Raw genomic sequence first — 27,423 nt, forward strand, 5'->3', positions numbered from 1 at the left:
GCACAATATTATCTGATTTTATCTCCAGTCTTATCACAAAACTGGCAATATTTTGTGTTTAGCTATTGTTTTGCCCATTTTTGAAAAGCACTTTGATTTGGGTTTTTTTTGTTTGTTTTGTTTTTTTATTTGTTTGTTTATGTATTCCAAACTTTTTAGGAATGCACCTAAACTTTGGTTGATTAAGGTGCCATTTATCCCCTTGTTTTCACACATCAATTCATCATTGCTGAGGGTTCAAGAATAGTTTACTTGTATATATTATGAAATTATGGACAGTCAAATGCACAGCCCTACAACTGTAATACCTCATGTGTACCTTTTCTTCAAACTGCCACACTTCATTTGTCACATACACATAATTAAATGCAGTAGTCTTAATTCACTCAAACTGTCATGACAAGGTTATAGTGATATTTACTGTGCTGGTATTATATAGGAAGTAGGGTGAATTCAAGTCTATTGGGACGTCAGATAAATTGGGAAGCATAACCGAATAACCATGACATAATTGCTGTGATATCACGTGGGGGGTTGTGGTCAGCATCAAACAGGAAGTTGACCCCAAAAAGCAAGAGGTAAGTGAACTGGCATATGCTGATTTCACACTGATAGAAGGGTATAAAATTTGAATGACTAATATGTTGTTTTGAAATAAGTTTACTTTTTTTTTATTAAGACATTTTCTTGGTGTCCCAAATTATCAAACATATTTTAGTAATTTTGGACAACATGTTTCAGGTAAATTGGGATCATGTTAAAAAGAAATAAAGTGTAGGACTAGTGTATTGATATAACCTGATAAAAAGAGGGCCCTCACATCTCACGTCAACACAGAACCACAGAGATGTAGCCAACAGCCAACTTTGAAGTAGACAGAGTAAGACTTTTTAATGATTTCTAAACAGACTTCAAAATGGTGTTAATACTCTAAATTGTGTGTAATAGTAGGCCCTATAATTTGGTAAAATTAGCCTATCCCAATAATTTTCTCTGACAATGGTGAACAATAAAGCTCAATCCAAATGTTGTTTAGTATGTTTAGTGTGCAAGTAGTGGTGTAACAAGGAATTTAGTCTAATCAAGGAGCAATGTTGTTGCCTGCTAATGCAGGTGTAGCCTACAGAACTCTTGATCACTTTGTTTAATCCATGGATTAACCCCTATCCATGATAAATGTAAGGCCTGTTGCAGAATAGAATGGCGCCCACAAAACAGGCAGCCAGATTGAGGGAGAGCGCGCAAGGGAGAGTGGAAAAACAGGGAGAGACTGTAGGGAAGAGGAAGTACAACAAGTGGAGTGCAGACAAAACGAAGGGAGCTTAGTCTAAAATATTCTTTGAAGTATGTCATTAGCAGGGCCGGCCCAAGCCTCTATGGGGCCCTAAGCAGAATTTGATTTGGGGGGCCCCCCACCACGTTGGCCTCGCCAATACTATTGACTAGTGACAAAGCTTGATCATTCGCACACCTACTGTAAATGTAACACACCCATTATCAATTGTGTTAGTTGTAGCCGCGTTGCTTACATCATACCAGTGTCAGCCTGGCATGTTTTTACCCTTCTATGGTTTTTAATCTTAAAAGGTAGCAAACTCACAAGAAAGATGTAGGGTTAATTTGCACTTTAATATTCAAAGTGATACAGTAATAAGTAAACTAACCATTTTAACTGCTTTTGGTTTAAAAACTGGCAACGTGCAAAAATGCAGAACGAAATTCAACTACAGTTAAAATGAAATAATTTACAAATAACTGAAATCAGTACCTCCCTTTTAGGGCTGCACAATTAATCGAATTAAAATCGAAATCGCGATATGTCCGCGTGGAATTGCTAAACCGCAAAAGACTGCGATTGAATAAAATAAGTTTATGATATAAAGTGACTATCACATGTGTCTGATTGGCTGGCGTGTATCAAGCTCGTGGTCTGTATATCTCATACAACCAGTCAAAAGTTTAATCACCATTTTTCGTTCGGCGTAGCCACGAACTAGGCCACATTGTTTCGCGTGGAGTTCTGTGCCTCCGACTCGTTCATTAGTTTTCTGGACAGCACATCGGGTATCTTCAGAATGACAGAATAGTTTAATCCATTATTATTTGTTCATGAATTTTGGCATTGTGAAATTCTAACATTATTAATGATCGTTTTGTTGCCCTACTATGTACGTTTATGTTTCTGATTGCTGTACATTTCCTCTCACGGTAACCGGTTCAGACTCATAACCAATTTCTTTTATATCCGCTAGGTGGTAGGATTGATTCCATTATAATAATAGTGTGGGGACAGAAAAGCAAGACTGCCTCTGTTTGAGTCACAACAGCGGCCCACTTCCTATTTTTCCAGGGGGCAGTAGAGAAATTGGGTGTTGCCCGTTTTACGTTAGTAGACCTCGATAGTCGCGAAATACACTGCCTCACAAAATCTTTCGACTTCGTCTGTACGTGCATCCTCACCTGCCCACAGCACCTCTTCTCACCAAATTCTTTTGTCTGCGGTACCTGAAATTCAAGCAATGGGATTAGACGATTGCACGAAATGCATTAAATACGTCCTTTTCTTCTTCAACTTAATATTTTGGGTAAGTGGTCATTCATTTTGTGGTAAGGGGGATTTGGTCATTGGGCTAAGGACGCCATGGCCGTTTACTGGAAGGAATATACGTGGTTCTGTATGTTTAGGTGGAACATCAGCGAGTATTTATATTGAAGAGATTAACATTGTTTATTTACAGGCTACGTAAACTGTGCCATGGATCTAACTGTTTGATTTGTTTACAGCCTAGAATTTAGCTATACAATTATACAGAAGAGAGCTCTAGGTTTTAGAATAAGTTAAAAAAAAAAATTGATATGATTGCTGCAACTACAATTTCCTATGTTGCTACCTGGTTAGGAAATAACGGATTTGGTTCGAGCAGTATCCTATATTGTTGGGCAGTGGTTGGTCTACCCGTTGCTCTCACGATATTTTTTCCTCGACCGCAGGAGTTAAAGCCTACTTCTGTTTTGAAACGGATCTTTTTCTGTGGTCTTTTTCCACTGTATTTTAATCTGTCGATTGTATCGACTAATCTGTCTGATTGAATTAATTGTATATGAACGAGCAACAATGAGCAAAGTTTGGTTTAATAGTGATGTAGCTTGGAAAAGGTTTCGTTAATCGTGGTAGATCGGAGAAGCTATAAACTCCGCTGCCAAAACATGTTCGGAGGCGTGTTTTTGCAATACCGTTATTTAACCCTCTGGTCGCTTTAAACGAATTAGTGAAAACAGTGTTGAAGAGAAATGGAAATTAATGTATGCGGAATAAAAGAGTAGGTCCATAAGATAATTACAGGCTGTGATTTATTATCCATAGATATTGTATCTTAAACACAGCCACCCTGTGCTTCAGTTCAGCACACCCCACATCACTCAATACTGTTTGAGAAGTAATATTTCTTTGATGATAGACCAATGATTTAGTTGTTGTTGTCACTGTCATACTGTGATGGGGGGGGGGGGCAAAATTCCCAGTAGTTCCTGTGGACCACCCTCATGATGGTGTGGGTTTTGATGAGTCACTAGTATGGAAACTTTGAGAATCATAAAAAGGCATCATTTAACAAACAGTCTGCACTGAGTAAAAAAGAGTTTGAGTCAAAGCAGTGTATCTGTTCCACACGCTCAATAGTGAACAAGATACTGAGTCACTACAGGATACAAGATACTGTGGGTTTGTGTAGATGGAAAATTTGAACCATGGCGAAGGTGGGGGTGTTCCTTAATTTAAGCGCTCTTGCCAAATTCTTGTGAAAGTCCCTGCGTGTGTAATTCTCGTCACAGTATTGTCTGTCACAAGGTTTCCTGCTTTTTCTAGATCAGACATTACCAATTGTAGTGTATGATGAGCAAGTAGCCATGCTTAGGAGGAGTAAACAGAGGAAGGAAAAGCAGTATCAGACTAAGCGTGTCCATGTCGAATAGTATGAATTTCGGAAATGTGTGCTTACATTAATTCGCACATCTCAGTCTCTCAAACGGTGCATGAGTATTGGACGTCACGTGTTTTGCCCTCGCTTTAAGCTTGATATGAGCTTGGCAAGGAAACTCTGAAATGGTAAACTGATATGCAGGTTTATACCGCAGGGTTGGGCGGGTTGCTGGGAATTCTGGTCCGCCATGCTTTGGCCCCCACCACTAACATGCCAGGCATTTTACAACTCCTTGTTCACTAGGTCATAATACAGAAATAGATTTAGCACCAGGCGCTGACCAGAGAACCTGAGGTGTGAGGCAGGATAAGAGAGCTTAGATAGACTGTCTGTTGGTTGGTGGTCCTTGGGGGCTCCATCATTAGACAGAACTTGACAAACTGGCCAAGCCTTTGATGAGCTAAAGAGACTCCCAGTATACCAAAAGAGAGATATACATTTTGGCTCAGGCTAGTTGCCTGCCTTTGTTTGAACTTAATCGTTATGCTGATGAAGAAAATAGCTTAAAGTTGAAGCAATATTTCATCGACAGACCCTGCAAAGCAAAAGTTCTTAAATCAGTACAAATTCAGTCTATGTTAGCATCATTCAGATTTTAAACATTAATATGGCCTAGAGATGAACATGGTAAATGAAACGTATACATTGATAACATTCACTCATGGGTTTCGTAAACAAATCTTACAGTGACGTTATTGGGATTCCAGTTCACTCTGTAACAGCAGAGACTCATTGTCTGATGTCTACAGAAGATGACCAGACTTGGGAGGCGCTGCGCTGGAGACGTAAGGGCGTGTACTTGCCAGCCTTGCTCTGACTTTGCAGCTCAATCTCACATGCCAAATCTGTAAAAAACATGGGTGGGTCAGCTCACACCACTTTATACAACCACTGCCTGGGCTTCGCTCATTACCCAAGCACATACTGAAATATAAAATTCACACACACACACACACACACACACACAGAGGTTAATCAGTTACTTTGTTAACTCTGTCTTATGCCCACCATTTTCTTCAAGTCTGTATGGCCATCTCAATCTTTTTTGCTTTAATGTTTTCTCCATTGCATATTCCCTCAAGAATCCAAAAAATCAGTTAGTGAGTCAATAAGCACAGAAAGTGGTTATTGGACATGCGTGAGTGTAGCACTCTGGTCATGTGTAGTAGACCACCGATGATGCATCTTTACCACCTTCCCTTCAACCACGCAGCATTCCTGTCTTTTGATAGCAAGATATATTTTTGTGTTGCTTCAATGGATTGTATTGTAGATTGAACACATGGATATGGCATAGACATGGTAAGTTTACTTCAAGAAACTGTAAATAAATAAGATGTTTGACATTAACAGGGATGACAAGAATTTTTGAGGGTTCGTCCTTTTGAACGGAAGATACTTAACTGACGTTGATGAGACCAAGGATTTCACAAATAGTGTTACATAAGCCCTGTTTAGAAATTCTCCGAAAATGTCTTTCACTCTCTTTTGAAACCTGTGGACATTAGGTATAAGAAACTAAAGCCAGAACAAGATTTTTCTCAGGAAGGGAAGTGACTAAATATTTTAGAATCTTGGCAGAAAAGTGCCAAATGCCTCTTCAAAATGAAAACAATAACATCCCGTATCCAAATATTTGAAACTAAGTGAACAGATAGAGGTGGTACCTATAGACAGATGTGCTTTTGTGCCAGTGGTCTACATGGTGTGATGGTTGGGAAGTTATAAATCTTCGGATGTCTGGACAGTTGTTGAAGAAACATGACAATGTTTTCATCTGTTAGAGGATGTCTTGTGTAAATTTTTTATGTAAAATTTTTAAGATGACAAAAATGCCAAGGTACAAGGTGTCACAAGCTGCAGATTACAAAAGATTGGAACCATTTGAACTTTGTGTAATGATGAAGAACAATTTTTTTTGTGGAGTTAGCAAACTCTTTAGCTTTCAGTCTTACAGAAGCAAAAATAGTGTGCAGAAGCCTCACTAAGGCAATGTGTCACCAGAGCTCATACTCAGGACCGGACCAGAGCAGACCAGCCTAAACATGTATTGGTGATAGGGAATTTTCTTTGCTCCCCCCCCCCCCCCCCCCCCCCGCCCCTTTTTTAAAAATTTATTTATTTATTTATTTATTTATTTATTTATTTATTTTACATTGAAAATCTTTACGGTAAACAGTAGGAAGCTTGCAAATACTGGTTACAGTAACAGCTGAATGGAAATTTTAAGAGTTTCCAGAAAGAGGCGGGTGGTGGATCTGCAAAAGCCCCCATTGAAGTCATCATACACACACACACACACACACACACACACACACACACACGTGTATGTGTGTATGTATGTATGTATGTATGTATGTTTATTTATATATATGTGTGTGTGTATATCCACTTGCGCTTGCTACGGCTCTCTCTGCCAGTTAAACATATGCACTGTTCTCCATTTGGTAATGCACTTTAAAATGCTGTGGCACTGTATTAAACTGCTTTATTTTTCTTCCATAACAGAAAACATTAGTATTACAAATATTGCATATGATTTTTAATTTTAAAGAGGCATGACTGATTCCGCTTACATTGCACCAAAGTTGCAGTCAAATTTGGCTCTCACTTGGATTGTTTCTCAGTCTTGGATATGTCAAAGCCAGTCACTAGTGTTTTTAGAGGAGGTCACGTAATTGCATATGGCGGCAGGTCGATCTGTCCATATACATATAAGTGAGTCAAATGAAAAGAAACACAGCTACCTTTAAGCTGACTGGAGATCTAAACCCTCTGGAGGATAACCTGTGGCTTAATCTGTGTGACTGAAAGTTTGTTATTATGCTTTTTTTTTCTTTACTAACTGCTTTACAGTTGAAAGCAGTGAAAACTTCAGAGTTCTGTTTCTCTGCTCCTCAGAGGCACAAAAGCCTCACCCTTTGGCAGCAGTGGTGTTTATCTGGTTGCCAAGCAGCAGCCTGCCTCAGCTCGGGAATGTGACTGCCTGACCTAAAGGAGGAAGAGAGAGGGCTGATTGCTGAGCGCTCTCTATTTCAGTCAGATAGTCATACAATCTCTCAGATGTTTTCTCCACGCCTTCATCAGCCACTACACAGAAGGCTTAACCATTAAAAGTTTACAGTGTCACATCAGGGGGACTTACCAGGTCAGAAACCTGTCAGCCTGACGCTACTCAGACATAGTCGGACACTCCTGTGCTTGAAGGACGGTTGTTTTGCACGTAATCTTTTAGTTCTATGTGTTTTTCCGTGGTATCATCTCGGGCAAGATTGTTGTTTTATACAAGTGAACAGGGTTAGGAGAAGAAGTTGTTTCGTATTGTGACTGTGTATTGGATCCAAAGTGCATTTCAGTGATGGATCACAGTCATTTCTAGTGCCTGAGGCAACCATTTAGTACCGCTGTGGTGTTCTCTGACTAAATTGCGTGAGAAGACTGCTCTGGACAAAGTGGGAAAAATCTCTCTTGATTAGACTGCCCCGTGGATCTGTTTCAGTCTGCAGCTGTTAGGAGCTATAGTGGCTGTGTGGGAGGGCAATGATGTGGGTGGGATGTGGTGGGGAGTCTGGGAGGAGTTAGTGGAAGGGGTGTTGGCTCCTTTGTTTTCAGAGCCCTGGTGGTGGTAAGTGTTTCCACCACCCTAACATTCCAGTTTAATATCTTTCCAGCCTGCGTATCCTCAGTGTTCAGATCCCTTGCTCTCTCTCCAGATAGCCTTCTCTGGGACTCGGCTGTTCGTGATCCCCTTTAATTGAGCCCTGCATTCCTCCACGGTGTCTCCGCGCTTTTTTGACGAGGTCCAGCTGCTCCACTGCAGCACTCAAGCCCTTGCCTGATTGGACAGCAATTTAGCTGTAAACAGAGCCCCCACCCATTCCCCCGGTTTACCCACCCTCACCCCTCACCCACACAATACCCCTCATTGTAATGAAGCTTAAAAAGGTCTGTCCAACTGACTGTGACCTCTCTCATTCCTTCCTTGGTTTTTTTTTTTTTCTCTTAAGCGTTGGGGGTTAGAGAACACCCTGCCTCCTGAGTATGCTACTCTGCACTTAGCCTATATTACTTCTTCATTTTCCGCCATGCTGGATAATAGGGCAAGACCTCAAACATGCTGGATATGTGTCTGCCACTGCCCTTGCTCACATTTTAGTCATGTTTTGCAGTAAAAGTCTGTATCTTCTTTATACCATGGGCCCCAAAAGCATTCTTTATTCCTACTGCTCCTAGCCCTTTTCACATTCTCTTTTCAGCACACCAGAAAGTCGTCTCCGGACAGGGTTTGAAAGATAACAACTTTGTAGTTAATAGGTCAATCATGTGTACCGAGGGAAAGAATCTAATGAGGTTGACGTGGAAACCGAAAAACCGAGGAAAAAAAAAACCCTCATTATTCTCATCATCATTTGCCAGCTGGCAGAGGGCAGATTCTTGGGCTCATGCCCATGCTGGTTCTGAAATGTCAGGCAAACATAATCTTAGAATAGAGAGTAACAGTAGATGTGATGAATAATCTTGTCTCTGCCTTTCTCTTCCTATTTAGATCGCTGGATGTTTGATCCTTGGATTTTCGCTATGGCTCCGCCATGACAGCCAGACCAGTAGTCTGCTAGAACTGAAGTACGATGACAATAGTTCGCCCAACTCTTTCAGTGTTGGTAAGCATCTCTCTTTCCTTCTTTCTATCCCTCTCTATCACTCTGTCTCTCTCCTTCACTTCATACTCCTACCCACATGCACATACACACGCAATCTTTTTTTTTTCTCTTGGGTTCGTGTAGAGTGCAAAAAGATATGGAAAAGATTCCTCACCCCTCTGACAAACATCCAAACCTTTAATAATAACCCAAGAGTTTCAGACTGAGAGATAATGATATAAGATGTAACATAATGTGGATTTCAAAGCCCTGAGCCCCTCACAGAGTGCATTTCTAATCTTAGGGAAAAAAAACAATGGTCTGTATAAATTAAGAACACCCCCTCACTAAATAACCACCTGCTACAGTCTCCTGCTGAAGTCAGTCCCTGAAGAGCCCATCACATTTGGGACTGTTCAGCCTTCTAAGTTTCACATCAAATCAGTAGAGACGTCAATTTTCCCTCTGTATCACAGCTGGCAAGTCAACCATTAACATATTCTTTAGACAGGTTCGCTTGAAATGAAAAAGGCCTGTTTTTAGTACACATTTCTCACATTTAAACATTATGATCAGTTCCAAAAGAGTCCTTATGCGTTTGTTTTTTCTAACTAATCCAAAAATACTAAGTTATGCTTATTCCGTCTCCACATAGCCTTTATTATGTGCATAGTCTTTATTGTGTATAGCATTATCTGTCTATTGCTTTAAATACCCTCTGCATTGTAGGGAAAGAGGTCAGTGTTCCCATAGCTGTTTTAAAGGTCAAAGACCAATCTTGACTGGCTTCCAGGGCACTGTTTCTCAGCTGACTTGTCTTAGTTCCTCAGCAGTTCCCTGTTTATACAGTTGGGTCTTTGGCTTGTAAACCCCAGGGGGTAGCAAATGCCCAAAAGACCCCACAGTCAACCATGTAGCTTATGTTTAGTTGTGTCTAGAGCAAATTAAAACATTAATATTCCATGCTATGGATCAAAGTATTTTTTGTCTGTTTATATTTATTGCCAATGGTTTATTAATACAGTGTCACAGAGTGCACAACCACAAATTCTTGGTTCTCAGCCTAGACACTGGTGTCTACTCTCTTCTTTTTCTCTCTCTCTCTCTCTCTCTTTTATGTTCCTCTTCAGGTTCTCTCTTTTTCTTTCCCCTTGCCTTACTCCTCATGGAACGTTGGCTCAGGCATATGGCATGATTGCATTTCCGGCCTAACGGAAAACCCATGGTTCTTACTCTTGTGGGTTGTGAATAGCCATAAGTATATGTCTGTACACCAGATTTTTGTCAGCTCCTTTCAGAAAAATTATGACGCTCAAGAGGTTTTTGAAAATTGTAAAAGTCCCCATTGAATTATTCATGGAATTCCCTGCAAAACGTTAGGTCTTTTAAAGATGTGAGTCATGGGTGTTGTGTGTGTGTGTGTGTGTGTGTGTGTGTGTGTGAGTGAAAGAGAAGGTAAGGGAAGGTGTAAAAACAGTGTGATTACCACCAACACATGCAGAAGTGTAAGGAGAGGTTGGGTGAGTACACAAACCAGAACTAAACACAAAACTGAAAGAAAGACTCTTGATGGAAAAACAAGATTTGACTGCTTGTCCTGTGGGGTTGCACAGACACATAGCCGCCTTTGTCAGTCCCAGCGAGTGGCAAGTGTGATGTCTCTGAACAGCTGAAACACTCGCAGAGTCCCGCGTCAGGTGGTTAGCTGAAACAGCAGCAGTGTGGGAGTGAGTAGTGGAGCTGGACTTGACATCGTGCCTTTTTCTTTTACAGTAAACTCATACAGAGTTCATTCCTGCTCCCGTAAGCTGCAATGGGAAGGAGCCAAAATGACTCATGTGACTGATGTCAGTTTTTAGTAGTCTCCCTGCATCACTGAGTGAAGAGCTAACAAGAGTGTCATGAAAAGAGTGTCGTGACTAATTTTAGATTAGAGGAAGAGTTATAAGAGCTAAGAAAAGAAAAGAAGAAAAGAAAAGAGCTTAAGCAGAACCTTCTCGACATTGTCACATCTGTTTGATGTATCAGGCTATACCATTAACCACCATACCACCACACATGCAAAAAAAAAAAAAATCTCTCAGCATTATTTACTCAGCTGCTCTTGTGTGCTTGATGCTTACTTTCCCAGTAAGATCTGCTTAAATATCTGCATTACACCTGTAGCTACTCTTCACACATAGTTTTGTTTGTGGGGGGGGAGGGGAAGTACATTTTTATTCTGCTGTGTGTTTACGTCAGGGTGTGTTCCTCTCTTATTGCGACCTCTAGACGGCATCATTGTGAAACACCCTGTAGCATGAGTTTGAGCTGTGCTGTCATTTGTGGTTAGCCTCAGCTGAAGAATGCAGGCAACAGAGCAGTGGAAGAAATGAGCTGGCTTGGATTACTCAATTATCCCTAATGGGATAAGAGTGATAAATCTATAGAAATAAAATTACTTGAGTGGTTCTGTGTTTTGAAAGCACCAGTTCAACATGGGTTTGGAAGAGGTTTGAGGTGCTTAGAACTTCTTTTTCCCATTTCATAATGGAGTGGTTCAAAAACTTTACTTCTAAAAATTGCTATTATTATTATTATTATGCCACTTCACTTGGGATGAAGATAATGTGTTACTTTTTGTCTGTCATCATTTGTCGCATTTGTTAATGTATGCACTGTACACACTATATCAGTCATATTACTCCACGTCACTGTGGTGTCACTTCTTATAATACCAGGGTGGAATAACTGTGCAATTGATTGTGAAAATTTCTTTTTTGGAGTGTAATAGCAATAATGTGGGTTGAAGCAGTTAAATGAGTGGAAAAAAATGTCTCATTTGGAGAAGTCATGTTTGAGTGTGAGGTTCTTGGAGGGAAGTAATTTTGGTGCTTGCTTTAGTCAATCTTGAAATACAATTTTCAACTCCAGTCTTTTCAAAATTGAGAAAGAAAGAACCCCTGAAAGAAAGAGCATCAGGCTCCGCCATTGAGTCAGTGGTTAAAAGCAAACATTCATCCTAGCCTTGAAAATGAAACATTAGCTCTCACACGGTCACACTACATGTTTGTTGTAGTGATGCAACCTCTTATGTGTCTATTTGCTATTGTTAACGGTACAGCTTTCCTTTTGGTCAGCTTAAAACTCCTCTGAATCAGTTAAGACTCAAATTTTTTATCAAACTATTTCTAAACAGGATGCGCAGGAAGTGTGTGCAAGAGCCACTTGATGCACTCACTTCCTATGGTACAGTGTTGTGTGTGTGTGTGTGTGTGTGTGTGTGTGAAAATTTTGGCTTGCATCAAATATTCACTCACATAATGTTACTCTTTATTTAACGTATGTACACTCATAAAGACTATTTGTGAGAACTGGTGAATGTCTAGAGCCAGTTTTTCTTTTGAAAGGAGACTCACTAGGGAGTGTACAGGGTTGTGATATTATGTACTGTTTACGGTTTAAAATGTATAATTTCACTCATGCACACATTCAGCTGTGACACATTCAGAAGAATTATATTTAGTTTCTTTTTTTTATATATATATATATATTTTATTATAAAATATAATGCCACCCACAGCAGAGCTCAGTTCTTCGGCTAGATTTTACAGACGAGTGTAACGGAACAGTTCAGACCATTTGCACATATATTTAAATACACTAAAGCCAATGCTGAGAATGACTCTGAGTATGACAAATGAAATGAAGGGAAAGTGATTTGTTGGAAGCCTGCCTGCAGTAACCTGAAATGGACCGCAAATAGGATCATCCAAGCAAATATCATTACATGGATACATATTAATGGCTCAGCTGTGCATTTCAGCTTAAAGATCTGATGATATTGACAATTAATGATCGATTGAATATTCATGTTGTACATCAATGGGCAGTTGGCATTTAGTCCATCTCTCTAATACAGACGATGCAGCTTGACATCCCTGAAGCCCAGTGGTGTGTTGGCCATCGGGCATACCGGGCCAAATCTCAGTGGTCCTGTTTATCTCTTTACCGGCCCTCTCTGTCTGTCTGCCTGTCATTCAGGGTGCGTGCGTGTGCCAAGACTGGGCTCTCTGGCCAATCACAACCAACTTAGTTAATGTCCGTTAACATTCTGCACTAATCCAAAAGTAACGTGCAGCAGTGAGATGACCAATGAAAGCCATAGATAAGAAAATGTCAAAAAGAAAAGGCGGGGACAAAAAAATTATAGAAAAAAGGAAGCAGGCATTAGAGGCACAGGCTTCCAAATGAAAAAAAAAAAAATCGACATGTTTGGGCATCAGCATTCTCAAATTGCCAGCAACACTAGTTTTGAAGAGCAGACTGAAGTGGTGAGATGGACATTAAATTATATGCTAGGCTACATGTTCAGTTAAAACTGCTGTAACTTGTGGTTACAAAACGACCACACAGTGTTGCTACCAAATTCTCAGGCTGTGCTGAGAGATGTCCACTATCTCCTTGGCCTGGCATACAAATTTCTGCTTACCCAGTATCACTCAGGTCGCCTGTGAACACACATTTTAAACGCTCAATTTCAATAAAAACAGGCTCAGAAGCAAACTCTCACAACATCATTTGGAGGATTTCATGCCAACGGCAACAGAGAGGGACATCCTGCTCACTCTAGATGCTGATGTGATCATTGACAAAGTTGCAGAGAAAAGTGATCTCCTTAGAAAGGTTCTACTATAGGCACTGAAAGTCAGGTCAGGCCTTTTTGGCTGGCTAATCAAAACAAATAAAAAACAAAAACAAACAAAAGCTGTTTGTTTCATTTTCCTTAATTATATTCTGTCCTGCTGAAAGATGATAAACATTTGCTTATCTTATTTGGCTTGTTTGAAAATATGTGAAATACCTTAGATTTGTGCTGTTTTATTTTCTATTAAAGATAACAAAAGAAGTAACAGTAAAAATTTCTGGAGTGTTATTCACCTTAAAATATGACACAAAATGTCCCACTCCCACCATGGGAGTTCAGAATCCTTCATAAACTTCCCCACAATGCTCCTAATTGTCACCCAGTAGATGAGATTGATTCATTTCAACATAATGGACAATCCCAGAATATCAGCAAGATTATAGTTAATTAGGGAATGTGGAAACTGAAATAAGTATTTCAGGCCTCTGCATGAAAAGGGGGGAGCAGAAAGGGAGGGGGGATGCCCTTCTTGGCCACCAGGGATGGAAAATCAGACTCATTAAGTCTAACTTGTTCCAAATAAGGTCTACGTCCATGGATTTAGGATCAACAGTACTTGTGTGATGCCAGCTACTCTCTTTTGTTTCTGCAAACAAAATGATTCAAAAATATTCCCCGTTTATATCCTTTTATTAATAATGTCATTCAATGCTGCTGTTTTCTCTGTTCTTTGTATGGTATGTGTGGGTTTTGAAAGTGGCATGGCAGTCTAAACATAACAACAGCAGTTTTTGGTGTTTCAAATGCTCCACAGTCCTTTGTTTAAAGCCTATGAGCCAAGATCAAGCTAGTTACGAAACGCTGCTTTTTCCTCAACAGTTAAAAAAAAAAAAGAAAAGAAAAGAAAAAAAGAAGGAGAAGGCAAGAGGAAAAAATCTCCTCACATCTCCTCCACCCCTCCTCCACCACTGAAAAACTTTCCTTTAGTTCTCGTCATCACTTTCCACTGAAGTTCAGCTCCATCTCCATCTGTTTGTGTTTAAACACTGTAGAGTGTGTTCAGTCTCTCCGCTAACCCCATGTCTCATTCTCTCTCTCTCTCTCTCTCTGTCTCTCTCTCTCTCTCTCTCTCTCTCTCTCCGTCCTGTTCTTTACATTCTTTCTCCCTCCCCCCGTCTTTATCTACCCAGAGATGTATTTCATTCTTTCATATTTCTTTGTGCTTTCTTTTTTTTTCGTGTTTCATTTCATTAGCCTTCATTTTATTTTCTTTTTCATTTCCATCTGCTCCGAACCACACCCAGTGCTCTGGTCTCTCTATATTTCTTTCCCCTCCCCCTCTCTCTGTGTGAGAGTGCTTGATTTAAGTGCTTGTGTTTTAAAGAGTGGCTTCTCACTCTCTTTTCTATCTGTCTCTCTCTCTCTCTCTCCCTCTCTCTCTCTCTCTCTCTACTTGTCTCCCCCTACCCTGCACCTCTCTCTCTAGGCAGGGCTCAGTGTCTTCCTTTTAATTAATGAGAGTAACAGCTGCGTTTGACATAACAACTTACTTTACACTAACACACAATCTGACACGCACTCACAAGCGCATACACTGCACAGACACTAACCAGGGAGCCTTAGTTAAGGAGTAGTGTCCCTTCTTAATGGGGGTTGACTATTCTGCACTGTGTAGAGAACAGCCTTATTCCCTGCCGGATGCACCTGGATGACCTTAGGACCATTTCACTTGGTGTGCTGCTGCTAAGAGACCAAGTAGAAATGGGGTAAAGGTGGGGAATGGGTCATAAGCACAGAGGTAGCAGCTGATCTTAGGAGTTTTGGTACTACAGAGGAAACAGAAGGCAGAAAGGAGAAGAAAGAAACCACATCTGAAATATCAGCAGGACAATGATGTGTTGAAGAAGACAAAGGATCAGGAAAACAACAAAAGAAAAGAAAGATCCTTCAAGTATGCTGAAGGAGGGGAAAGAAAGAGGATGTGTATTGGCCCGCTTCTCTATATTCTGGTCACAGTACCACCCCCCCCCACCCCCCCCCCCCCACGGCAATTTAGCTGCTGTCACAGTGAGAGATGGCCAAGTGGCCGTCCACTCAGCCCAGCCTATACCACAATTAAGAAAATGGAAGGAGGGCTTGGTCAACCTCCAAGCCATCGATTTTTTTTTTTTTAATGCTGTGGTGGAATGGAAGGGAGGGAGGGGGGGATGCAATGACAGTGGGACATTTCAAAGAGAGCTAGGCACCAGAAATCGAATTATCCTTTCAGATTAAGTCACTAATGGGACAGGACAGAGAAGAGAAAGAAAACCACACGCAGTCTCCTGTTTCCAATGATACAACAAAGAAAGGAGAGGGTGTTTGTCTATGATTGATGGAAGGAGAAAAGAGAGAGGTGTAGCAGCACAGCAGAGTGAGAGAGAGAGAGAAAGAGAGGGAGAGAGACACTGTCACCTAATTGATCTTTACATGAATTAGTTTAGTGTAAGAATTTTTTTTCCCCTCCTGATTTCTCAAAGCCACAGTTGTCAAAGAAACAGGACAATGTTTGAAATGGGTTTCCTTATAAAGTGGTTCCCTGGTAACCGTTACTAACGAACAGGGAAACATGGAATGCATCTATGGAAAGGATACTTCATAGGGCTGAGGTTGGTGAAGTGGTAGACAGAAGACTTGCAGTGAACACTTTTTAGACTTATTCTTCTCTCAGAGAGGAAACATACTGGTTTAGTGAGGCATGTTTCCTTTGACTTGTCACTTTGATAGATGCAGGAGCAAGTTTTGTTCATGGCAAGAGGAGACATTATAGTTGCAAGGTAGGGATGGACCAGAACTTTTTTTGTCAGCAAGATCAAAACCAATTCAGGTTTTGAGTATATTTATATCAAATATCAAAACCAACTCAGAAAGGTAGTAAGAGAGGAACAGATGGATTGTTCTAAAATATTCAAGAACAGAAATGTTAAAGGGGCCAAAACAAAAGGATACAAAATGAACAACCCCCTCAAATGTCAAAACATACAGTATCAGTAAGAAAACAAAGTAAATTTCCCTTTTAGTCACCCTAACATAAGCAAGTTATTTGTACCATGTTGCATGGAGCCCTGGCGGTTTGGCTGTGGAGTACACACAGAAACGATGTTATGCATTTTTACGGACAGTCTGCACAGCATTCACTCAGGCTCACAAGGCTTCTAACCAGCTGTTGCTATGGTTATTGCATTAGGACAAGTTAGATCCACAGTGAGATGTAAACAACACATAAGCTAGTAAAACGGGGCTGTGAATCTCCTGTCTGTTCTTTCTTTCTTTCTTTCTTTCTTTCTTTCTTTCTTTCTTTCTTTCTTTCTTTCTTTCTTTCTTTCTTTCTTTATTTCTTTCTTTCTTTCTTTCTTTCTTTCTTTCTTTCTTTCTCATGTCTTTTTCTCAAAATTTCTTAACCTTCCATCTGTTGTCTTCCTTGACATGGTTTCATCAGGCTTTGTTTAGCTGGAGTAGCATAATGTGAAGATAAGGATCAGTTAAGTCAAAATGTTTTTGCAGCAGTACAAATGTTGGCTCATACTTGGGGAGGAGGGCATGGGGGGGGGGGGTGTCAAATGGTTATCTTGATTTGACATCCTTTCAAAAATTCAAGATTATTCGATAGGGATACTCTTAATCTTATGTACTGTTGCACAGTCTTGATTTGACAGTCTTGACAGTGTGTTTATCAGCATTACTGGTCTGCCTGAGAGATCTTGCTGAGGTGAATTCGCTCATGAAGACTTGTTCTTATATTGACACCTGGTGGCGTCTTGTGGTACTACTTAAATACCATGTTTGAAATGTGGGAACTGCTGTGGTCAGCCATTGAATCCAAGGGCAAATACCATGATGAAGATCTAAGCATTGTTAATGTGTAATTTGGAGTGAACTCCCTTTTAACTCTCTCTCTCTTTCTTTCTCTCTCTCTCTCTCTCTCTCTCTCTCTCTCAGTTGTGTACATCTTGATCGGTGTGGGTGCTGTGATGATGTTTGTTGGATTCCTTGGTTGCTATGGTGCAATCCAGGAGTCTCAGTGTCTTCTTGGAACGGTGAGTCATCCACAGATAGAAAAACAAGTTTACAAATTTTACTTCTAAGATTTTCATTTTCATTGGTTTCATCTGCTCTGTGGCAGGTCACTTTTGTAGTTTTTCTTGAAAAAATAACAAAACAGTATTTCCACACAGATTATAAGCTGAAGAAGAGCTTTTGAGGAGGTTCAATACAGTACATAGCACTCATTAGATGTAAATGGAAAATAGTGCTCAACAATAAAAGAAAAAGTTGTGAAACACATAAAGATTACAAGAAAATATTTATTGTTTTACATCATTTTTTCTCAGTTCTTTGCCTGCTTGGTGATTCTGTTTGCCTGTGAAGTTGCCGCTGGGATCTGGGGATTCATGAATAGGGAAAAGGTAAGCACACACATGCATATGAATGTTTTTTTTTCTTTAACAGTGTTTCTCTGTAAACTGTAATTAGTTCATTAACAGTGTTTATGTCCCTCTGTTCCAGATGGCCAAGGATATGAAAGGCATGTACGATAGTGTGTATGAACAAAGTATAGCCCAAACTATTATTAGCGCTGAAAAGCAAAACAAAGCGGCATCTGTAATCAAGCTTGTCCATGAAACGGTAAGTCATCTTTCACCTTAACCCTGACCCAGTCAGATCCAAACTCACAGACTCTGTTTAAACCCAAAACCTGTGTTGAGGTCAGAGCTAAAGTGCACAGAAGCAGACATTGCATTTACTGTGATTTGACACGCATTCCTAATAGAATAGAGCCCTAAGTTACAAATGAGTCATGATTGCTCACACCCCTTAATAATACATAGTCTACATGGCATCTAATGAGAGTTTTTGGTTTCAGCTGAACTGCTGTGGCCAGAGTGTAACTTCTGGGATCATAACAGGCGTGGGAACGAATCTCTGTCCAGAAAAGAAGAGTATCTTGGAAGTTCAAACGGTAAGTCTGCACCACTACCTAAAACCACCTCTCAGATGAAACCTTGACTCTCAAGCAACATCCATATTTACCCTCAAGTTATCAACGCTGTTTAATATATCATGCATCAGAATTTCTCAGTCCTGCTGGTTTTGGCCCGACCTTATAAGTCAAGGGTTGTTTTTGAACAGGAAACAGTCTGTTATTTAACAAAGACCAGGATCAGATCTGAGGAGACCTCTGAAGTAGGTATAGGCCAGTAATCATCGCAGAAGATAACCAAAGCCAATAAATCATCATTTTTCCAATGAAGTCCTGATTTTCACTGATATGCTTACCGTTTAAAAAAAAAAAAAGAGGTCTCTTTTAAATCTGACGCGTGCACTTGTGCTCTGTGAAAGGCGCAGTTTTGTAGTCTGGTTCAGTGTCCTGGCCATATCGTTGTCGGATTGACTGAAGCACGGACGCTCTTTCTCAGTGATTGTGGGAGAGATGCAGGAAACAGAGGCTCTTAAGCACGTTTTCTTCCTTAAACAAGTGGAAATGTAAGAAGAGCGTGTTAATGTCACAGAACTCCCTCTGTGGTTGGGGAAAAGAGCGTACTAAAGATGCAAAACTTGCTCAGTAACACAGCTTTTCATGTGTTCTCTCTTACACCTTAACACACACGTAGGTGACCACTCCCCACTCTAACTACTGTTTCTGACACAAGCTCACAGCTCCATTAGTTAAATGAACTCTGTTTATCCATCAAAATAACTTCGACATCTTTATACTCTGGTCTGATTTGCTGCCACTCTACTGTCAAAGTGGAATTCCACTCAGCATTTAAATAAGTAGAAAAATACCTGTGTATGAGTGAATATGTTCAATGATAAATTTGTTTCACTATTTCAGATAACATATTCTTACTTATTTCAGCTGTAACCTGAAACTATGTGTGAGAAACTGCCAGTTTTACCACTGACATTTGAAGTCAACGAACTGAAATGTGAAAGGATGAATTGAAATGTGAAAGGGTGAACTTAAATGTGAAAGAATGAATTGAAATGTGAAAGGGTGAAATGAAATGTGAAAGGGTGAACTTAAATGTGAAAGGATGAATTGAAATGTGAAAGGGTGAACTGAAATGTGAAAGAATGAATTGAAATGTGAAAGGGTGAACTGAAATGTGAAAGGGTGAACTTAAATGTGAAAGGATGAATTGAAATGTGAAAGGGTGAACTGATTCTGTGGGGGTGAGCTGATTGTGTTTTCTTGCCCTTGACAGAGCTGTCATACAAGAATCGATGAGTTTCTCAATGAGAGGGTCTACTTGATTGGCATTGCTGCACTTGTTGTTGCAGTTATCATGGTGAGTTATCTTTGTGTGTGTGTGTGTGTGTGTATGTGTGTGTGTGTGTGTGTGTTCATTTCTGTGTGCATGCGTGTGATGGGGCTTGTGAGTGACACAGCAAGAGATGATGCCATATACAGCAGTGACAATCTTAGAGCTTTGTATGCGAAGAAACTCAGTCTAACTGAATGAAAGTCTTTAAATCATTTCATCCGTACAGAACCATTTTTTAGAGAGACAATTTAATAGACCGCACTACTCATACACCTGAGTATCCCCATGAATCTTCTATTCACTGTTTCTTTGCTCTCATCTCCCTTTCAGATCTTTGAGATGATCTTCAGTATGGTGCTGTGCTGTGGGATTCGCAATAGCCCTGTCTATTAAAGATGGAAGGGCGGGGCTGTGAGGCCGAGGCCTCTGGAAGAAGCAGCCCATCAACTGAAGGAAAAATTTGTTCTTTATTGGTTTCTTTTTTGTATTTACCACCACTTCTTTATGTAGTCCCTTGTCCAGTTTATCGGACCTTAGGTGAGAAATATAAAATTACTCTACAGTGTTTTTGTTTAAAGTAAGATTCTTGGCTATCCTGGCCTGTTATTTGATATGCTGCATACTGCATTCATGAAGGTGGCCTGTGGACACAGTTACGGGCTTGATGAGAACGTGTATTAGATAATCTTACATTCTCGTTTAAATACATGCACTTACATATGCAGACAGACAGACACACACACACACACACTCACACATACACACACAAGCATACCTATTCTAGTTTTCATGTGTTAAGAGTTAGATGTTGCTATTGCTGTTTCTATAAATCCTCTCATATGTACATGTTTAAACTGTATATATTTGCAGTGTTGTATGAATCTCTAGCATGGATATTGTATTCAACACATCTGTCCACCCTGACACCTAGTCTGTCAGAGGAACATCACTAAGCAAACCATGTTTAAGACGGTCACAAAAGTAAATTCTAGCGCATTCAAGAAAAAAAAAAAAAAAAAGGCAGGAGAAAGTTTAGCTGGAATAATCTACACAGAGTAAAAGAGATAATGGTTTGATTATAGATATCTAATGAAGCCTTCTAACACTAATAGATTGCAACAGCATTTTCCTGCATGCTTGCCACAAACCTTTGAAAAAACAAAAACAAACCTTTTTACCTTTGCGAACATTTCTCTTTTTAAAGGACTGTTTTTATCATGTCTTGTATGCTGTATTCTAATATTCTATCCTTCTTTTCTTAAACCAATTCAAGCCATACAGAGAACTCATTTGTATTCTGCTTTGGATCTGAATGCCGTAGTATGAGTTATCAGTCAGGGTCTGAGCTTAAAGAAAGACTGAGGTTGCAGGGAAGTTCATTAACCTTTATTCTGCCATTCCCTCCTGCCAGAACATGCAACAGTATTACTGTAGTCCACTACATGTCATTAAAGAGAAAGAGCAGGGATGTACAGCCTTGTCCTTGGAGGGCCAGTGTGTCTGCAGGTCTTCACTCAATGTTTACGCAGAGTCTTTGGAAGAAAATGACTTTTGTCAGTCCTTTTAGCATTCAGCAAGCTGAGAAGACAGTGAACATACACTAGCCCTCTATATACACCTGTGCCGTGTACTTATTGTTTAGGAGATACCATGCCAACAGTAAGCCATTTTTACATTTCTGTACACACGCACACACACACACTCACACACACATATATATACAGTCTCTTTCGCTATATATACTTTCATGCAGTCTGCAACCTTGTCTTGTTAACACATAATGCCTATGCTGATATGCAAAAAAAGTATCTTGTAATGTGTACAGCTATATATTATTGTACTAATGACAATGTAAAGACTTTTATTGTGATATCCTTTCTGGTACTTTTGTGGTCACAGGAAAAAAAAAAACATGGGCAGAGATTTGGGTGAAAGTATTAGAGATCAGAATTTGAGATACAGGCAGACTGTGGAAAAGATCAAAGATCAGATAGAAACCGAGCAGACGTGAATGTTCTGAAAATATCTTGAGGTGAAGTTTACGTCAGTTGCACTGTGTATGTTTGAGGTTTTGAATTTGGATTTTGAGAAGTGTAGTCAACATTCTGGTGACCCTGTGATAGTCATGATCTCCTGAAGGCATTAGATGGAAGCCACTATGCTAGCAGTTGCTCAGATTTCTGTCCTTGTTCTATAGCTAAAGATCTTGGTTTTGTTGCCCAAAAATATTTAGGAATTAAATGTATTTTACAAATAATACATCTTCACATTTTCTGGTATTCTTTTGTGCATTTGGTTCTATATTACCTTATATGTGTTTTATACCAAAACTACATTTTAATTAGCCTCCCAAGAATGGAAACAAGAATTTAAATGAGGAATAGACAGGCAAAAATGTGCACATTCATGAGCAAAACACAGACAGTCAAAGCATGTGTTCACTGTACATTAAAGCTGATGAAGCTATCCTTAAAATGTCATTATGTAAAGTGAAGAAAACTTGTGACCACTCACAAAGGCATTTTCAGTTTGTGGTACAACTGGGGTTTCCTCCTCATCAGGTAATGGCATTTGCTAAGTGGATTTAACCACCAAAAAGAACAAATCATAATGCAGTGTATAAAAGCACCAAAGTTGGTGCAGATGTTTTTGCAGCTTATAGATTCAGTGTAGTGGCTGGGGTGCCCAAACATTTAGATCCATTATAACCATTTTAAAGCATACTTCAAATGGCTGCTGAAACCATGCTAGTGATTTGAGAGGTCTTTATTTTGTCTTTTTGTTTTGTTTTGTTTTGTTTTGAAACTCAGGCCAATTATTCTATTTTATTTCTCAGATTTATAGAAACAGAAATAAAATCTCCAAATATCCATAAATGAACCTAACAGGGAGATGGCTCTATGGCATAAAACTGGAGAATTTCTGGAAGGCTCTGTTTGAACAATTGCTTTGGTCAAGGTCAAGACACACTGCTTCCATATTTTGTCTTTTTATCACATCACTTCTCATGTGTAGAAGGAGAGGTGTCTAAAAAAGAGTCAGTCAAGGAGAACGGAGGACAGGGATAAGAAGAGAGGGTTGGAGAGCCAAACAAGCTCCTTTCCAAATACTACTACAGAAAATACTTTTCCCAAAATCCCACCAACAGCATTTCATAATGCTGTCAGAAAAGGTATATGTTCCCACCTACAAGAGAGGTCGGCAATGTAACACAATATATAGGTCTCTTTGTAATATATACATAATACAATCTCCCAGTTACAAGGCAAAGGCGCCGTGGAAGTCATTCTCACATCTGCTTTCATCACCATGGCAATAAGGGCTTCCAGCCTCTGAGGTTTGAGTCATCCAGTTTTGTATTGCCGGAGAGATACACCTGAGTTCACTGTGGTAAAACAACCAAGCCTGAGAGGGTCAAAGATCTGAGGAGAGTTCACTTTTCTCAAAACTGTCTTTCTGTGGAAAACATCCTATCACTTTACACCCTGAACTACTGCAACATTAAAACAAAGCAGTGTACCAAACAAGCCTGTTATCTACAAGTCTGAGAGAGATTCAATGCATGTCGTCACCTGAAAGATTTGGATGGTCCAAAGTTCTATAACCTAGGACATCTTCATAGACACACTTGGCAGAGATTGCCAGAGCTTACAGGGGACGCTTAACATGTGCTTTCAAGAATGAGCCTTTATCCTCTCCAAAATCTACATACTAGGAAGCTGGGTTATCATGGAATACACTTTTGCTCCGCATAAGTGTGTGAGAATAGACAAATGCCTTGATATTGGTGAAGAAAAGTCTCAGGGTGGAAAATCTGATGAAATGATAATGAAGTAAATTATTTCCATTGAGAATGAAAGAAGATGCACAAAGAAAACATAAATGATAAAACATTATCCCTAGCAAATGACAGCTTCAAAAATACAACCAGTTTTCATATGAATACTCTGTTACCGAACAAACAAATAAATAAGCAATACTTTCGTCAATATTTTTTTTAACAGGTTCGTCTGTTGTTTGTAATGTCATAAAAAGGATGTGTGGCCACATCGGTGTCACGTCTTTTTTTTTTTTAAATTATTTTATTGAAATATTTAAATATAAATCTGAAACAGTGGCTTGTGGAACTGTCTGAGGGTAACTCATCACAGTTAAGTGTTTTTTGGGGGTTTTTTCCCCACCAGTGATTGTTTTGTTTGAATGCATCAAACCGAATTCATTTATTTCCTGTTTATTTGCTCAAGGCTTAATTTCCATCCCATATGAAAAAGAATTTTATTCTATGCTTTGAGCGCACTTGTTTTAAACTAAACGTGGGAGGGCATACTAACATTGTACTTTTTATGCTAAAATTATTGAAGTAGCTTAGAAAATGATCACACCCTTGCCACATAGAGAACAGCATACTTTTAGAGGAGTGTGTGTGTGTGTGTGTGTGTGTGTGTGTGTGTGTGTGTGTGTGTGTGTGTGTGTGTTGTAAGGGGAATTTGGAGTCCCCTGTAATGAGAATTACTAATTCTCAGAGACAATAAACGTCAGATGTGATGAATCAATCCTTATCTTGTGCAACACAGGAGAAGTACGCCTTAGAGGTGAAGCACAGTTCTCTCTCAGGTTAAGGTGCACAGAGCTTTTTCAAACAGTAAGACAGACTTCCAAGGACATGTGTGGGGGTATACAAGATAACTTTTCTCATAGAGCACCAGACACTTGGTGCTTGCTCCCAGGTGTTACAGACACTCAGAGGCCTTGTCTTCTACATAATAAATGCTCATTGTTCTAACACACAGATACATTTTTGCAGCATATAGTGATTAAGGAAGCACAGGTCCCTATAATGTTAATACTTCATCATGACAATAGTCATGAGGCACATTTTCCTTCTAAAAGTTGTAGCCATATAGCAAAATGATATTTTTCCCACTGTGAGAGAGAGTGCGTGTGTGTGTGTGTGTGTGTGTGTGTTTCTGTGTGTCTGTGTGTGTGTTTGTGCACATGTTTGATGCAGTATGGAACTTTTGAATATTTCAAACACCCTTCCTCATGTTTAAAAGTACAGCATGCAGATGTTTTAAAGTCAAATACACCTTGAAATGGAAAGTGGGACAATTTAGCTCAAAAATGTAAAATGACAATTACACGTACATGACAACTTTGAAATTGGGAGCATTCTAACGGATTGTAACTTCAAAATGCATGCATCAAATGAAGTTTGGTTTTTTTTTCCAGAAATGTTGTGCACAATATTATTCAAAATGAAAAAAAAAACATCACCTTAAAATCTCCTTAAAATCTGTACTGATGTTTTATAAAAGTTAATGTTTCTCTAAATTTGTCTAAATAGTTGCACAGGTGTTCACTTATTGTTAGCTGTGAATATAGAAACATTTCCATTAGAAGCATACAAGGGTGTCCTCACAAGAGTTTCCTTATATCCCAGCTTTATTGAAAGCAACCTTTTATTGTTTTTGTTTGTTTGTTTTTTTGTATTTTTGAAATTGATTTAAATTTGGATCTCATTAAGTCACATCTCAATATACAGCAATATTTCACCTCTTGAGGATATCCTCTGTACAAAACAAAAAAGTTCATATCTTCCTTTTGCAAGGATCCATCGTGTGTTTCCTTTAACTGTTTTGTTACAGTATTGTTATTGATTCATAAACAGTGATAACCACCCAGTAAGGTGTGTGATATGACCTCTGTCATATAGACAATAGAACCAAGAGACTGATTTTCTCCTCTTGAATACTTGCAGCAATAAGCAGAGAAAGGTCTACTCTGGAGACTGGTTCTTTCCTGGTCTTCCAGATGATGTGCATAACCATATGGTAAGCAGGTGTGTGTGTTCTTAGGGCAGTAAGAGAGATATTTTGGCTGGTAAAACGAAAAACCAGCTGGACTTCTAGAACAAAGGGACTGATTTATTTTTGCACATCGGCTTACATTTCTTTACCTACCGGCTTTACCAATGTTCCTTACCTGATGAATCTGAGGGAGCTGTATGTCAGAAGAAGTCCTGGAACTAACATATATTTGTTCCTTGTTTTTCTTTTTCTTCTTTGTGCATATCCAGAGAAACCTCTGCAGAAAGACAATTTCAGTAGCGTGACCTTTGAGGTTTAGAGATAAGAAAATAAAAATGATGTTTTTGGGGGGGATTTTTTTGCTTGTAACACCACTAGGTGATGCTATAAGCCTTTTTTCAATATCCTCAGAGACACAAAGGTTTTGAGGAGAGTCATTAAAATCAGTGTAAAGTTCACACATTCTATCTGTTTTATCTGTTATCATTGACTAGTGTAGAAATGTAGAAGATGTCAGTATTTTTTCATGATGGAAGGCTGAACATAAATTACATATATATGTATATATGACTTTTGAACACTCGTGAGTATATGCACTTAAAAAGATTACCAAAAAACTTACATATGAGAAAAACTTTCCAAACACTATGTCAAACACAAGTCAAAATGTTCTTGACAGAGTTTTGCTCTGCTTCTGAATATTTTCTTTTTCGTGATTAAGTGACAATTGTTTTTAGCTGAAGACTAGAACAATGGTTTCATTTCTCTTATCAGCTGAACAGACAACTTCACCCAGTCATCCAAAGAATGCAACGGTTTCAGAGTGAGTCCTTTAAATGCTTTTAAAATAATGAATGAAAAATCATGTAGCTTAATTGGGGATTCATTAGAACTGGTGACCACCCAAACTTGTCATGCATGTCTTTACAGGGTGTGTCACTGGCTTCTGCCTGGTTTTATAACAATGTGTTCCCGTAGGTCATCTTGAACGGAAGCACCAGAAAACAAGACAATAGAACCTTTTAAAATATTTACATACCAAAGGCTGAACTGTTAGGCATTGAATAAACGACAGCATTCAGAAAACATATCTATGTTTCATAAAAGACTTTTATACATTTATTATACATTTTTAATACGTCTAATTGTAATAGTAAAATAACTACTGATACACACTGATAATTTTGGATTCATATTCGCCTCAAAAGGCAAAATGGCTTACTGTGAAATTCTTTTTCTGTTGTTGATGTTTTTGTTGTTTCATCTGGGTGGGTAATACTCTTTCAGTATTTTCAGTGAACTGAAAATGTAACTGACCTTATACTCACACAATATGATTAGCCATAACATTCCAGATCTGAACATCTCCACCTCATGGTGTGACTAAGAGCGAATGTCTTTGACGCATGTCTCCCCACACCCTCTTTCCCCAAAAACATTTGGAATTACTAGTAATTTGGAGATGCTATGAGAAGGAAGCAGGAGCACTCCTCAACAAACTCTTTAAAGGTTTGTAAAAGAAGAAGGGGAGAGGAGTAAGAGAGGAGAGGAGTGGGGGAACTGGATCAAAAACAGACAGTAAGGAGACGATTAGGAGGAGGAACAGGTAGAAGGTTTGGTGTGAAAAAGAAAAGAGGACAGTAGAAAATCAACAGCACAGTAAAACAAGAGCTTTCAGACTCCCAAGGATGGTGAGTGTTCTCAAACTCTTTGTATAGGTTTGTATTGCAACATTTTGTATAGATAAGTATTCTGACATTCTGATACGTTAAAAATATAATTTAATTTTATGTAATTAACTGAGATTACAGAGAACAGGGTTCAAAGCCATATGGTCTCCTATCAATAAGAATGAGCATCTTGTGAAGGTGCAAGCAGTACGGGGCTCTTGCATCTGCTGCATCAGTTATCTGGATACAGCCATATTTATGGTATAGTACAGTCCACAGGGAAATTTGAGTTTACCTGGCCAATACATTTGTTTCTTCCTGCTTTGACTTAAGCAATATGTTAGCAATATGTTAAGAGAAAGGGAAAAAACACCTTTAAAGAACTTCAGTT

At 39.2% G+C, this 27,423-nt stretch overlaps 1 protein-coding gene across 1 annotated transcript; it reads left to right on the forward strand.

The window, feature by feature from the left end:
- Positions 1-2,419: 2,419 nt before the first annotated feature.
- Positions 2,420-21,812, forward strand: cd81a (CD81 molecule a). The gene is made up of 8 exons (XM_030765941.1): positions 2,420-2,585; positions 8,527-8,641; positions 17,226-17,323; positions 17,618-17,692; positions 17,793-17,912; positions 18,151-18,246; positions 19,496-19,579; positions 19,886-21,812. Exons 1-8 carry the CDS (start codon positions 2,520-2,522, stop codon positions 19,946-19,948), a joined length of 717 nt encoding a protein of 238 aa, XP_030621801.1. The 5' UTR covers positions 2,420-2,519; the 3' UTR covers positions 19,949-21,812.
- Positions 21,813-27,423: the final 5,611 nt, after the last annotated feature.

The sequence above is a fragment of the Chanos chanos genome, chromosome 2 (assembly GCF_902362185.1).
Source record: "Chanos chanos chromosome 2, fChaCha1.1, whole genome shotgun sequence".
In the NCBI taxonomy this organism is placed as follows: domain Eukaryota; kingdom Metazoa; phylum Chordata; class Actinopteri; order Gonorynchiformes; family Chanidae; genus Chanos; species Chanos chanos.

What these genes read in the sequence shown, in the direction of transcription:
- cd81a (XM_030765941.1), top strand. Translation starts at nt 2,520, where the DNA reads ATGGGATTAGACGATTGCACGAAATGCATTAAATACGTCCTTTTCTTC. An exon ending in GCCCAACTCTTTCAGTGTTG is followed by an intron (nt 8,642 to 17,225) that starts GTAAGCATCTCT and finishes TCTCTCTCTCAG; the next exon opens with TTGTGTACATCTTGATCGGT. An exon ending in CTCAGTGTCTTCTTGGAACG is followed by an intron (nt 17,324 to 17,617) that starts GTGAGTCATCCA and finishes ATTTTTTCTCAG; the next exon opens with TTCTTTGCCTGCTTGGTGAT.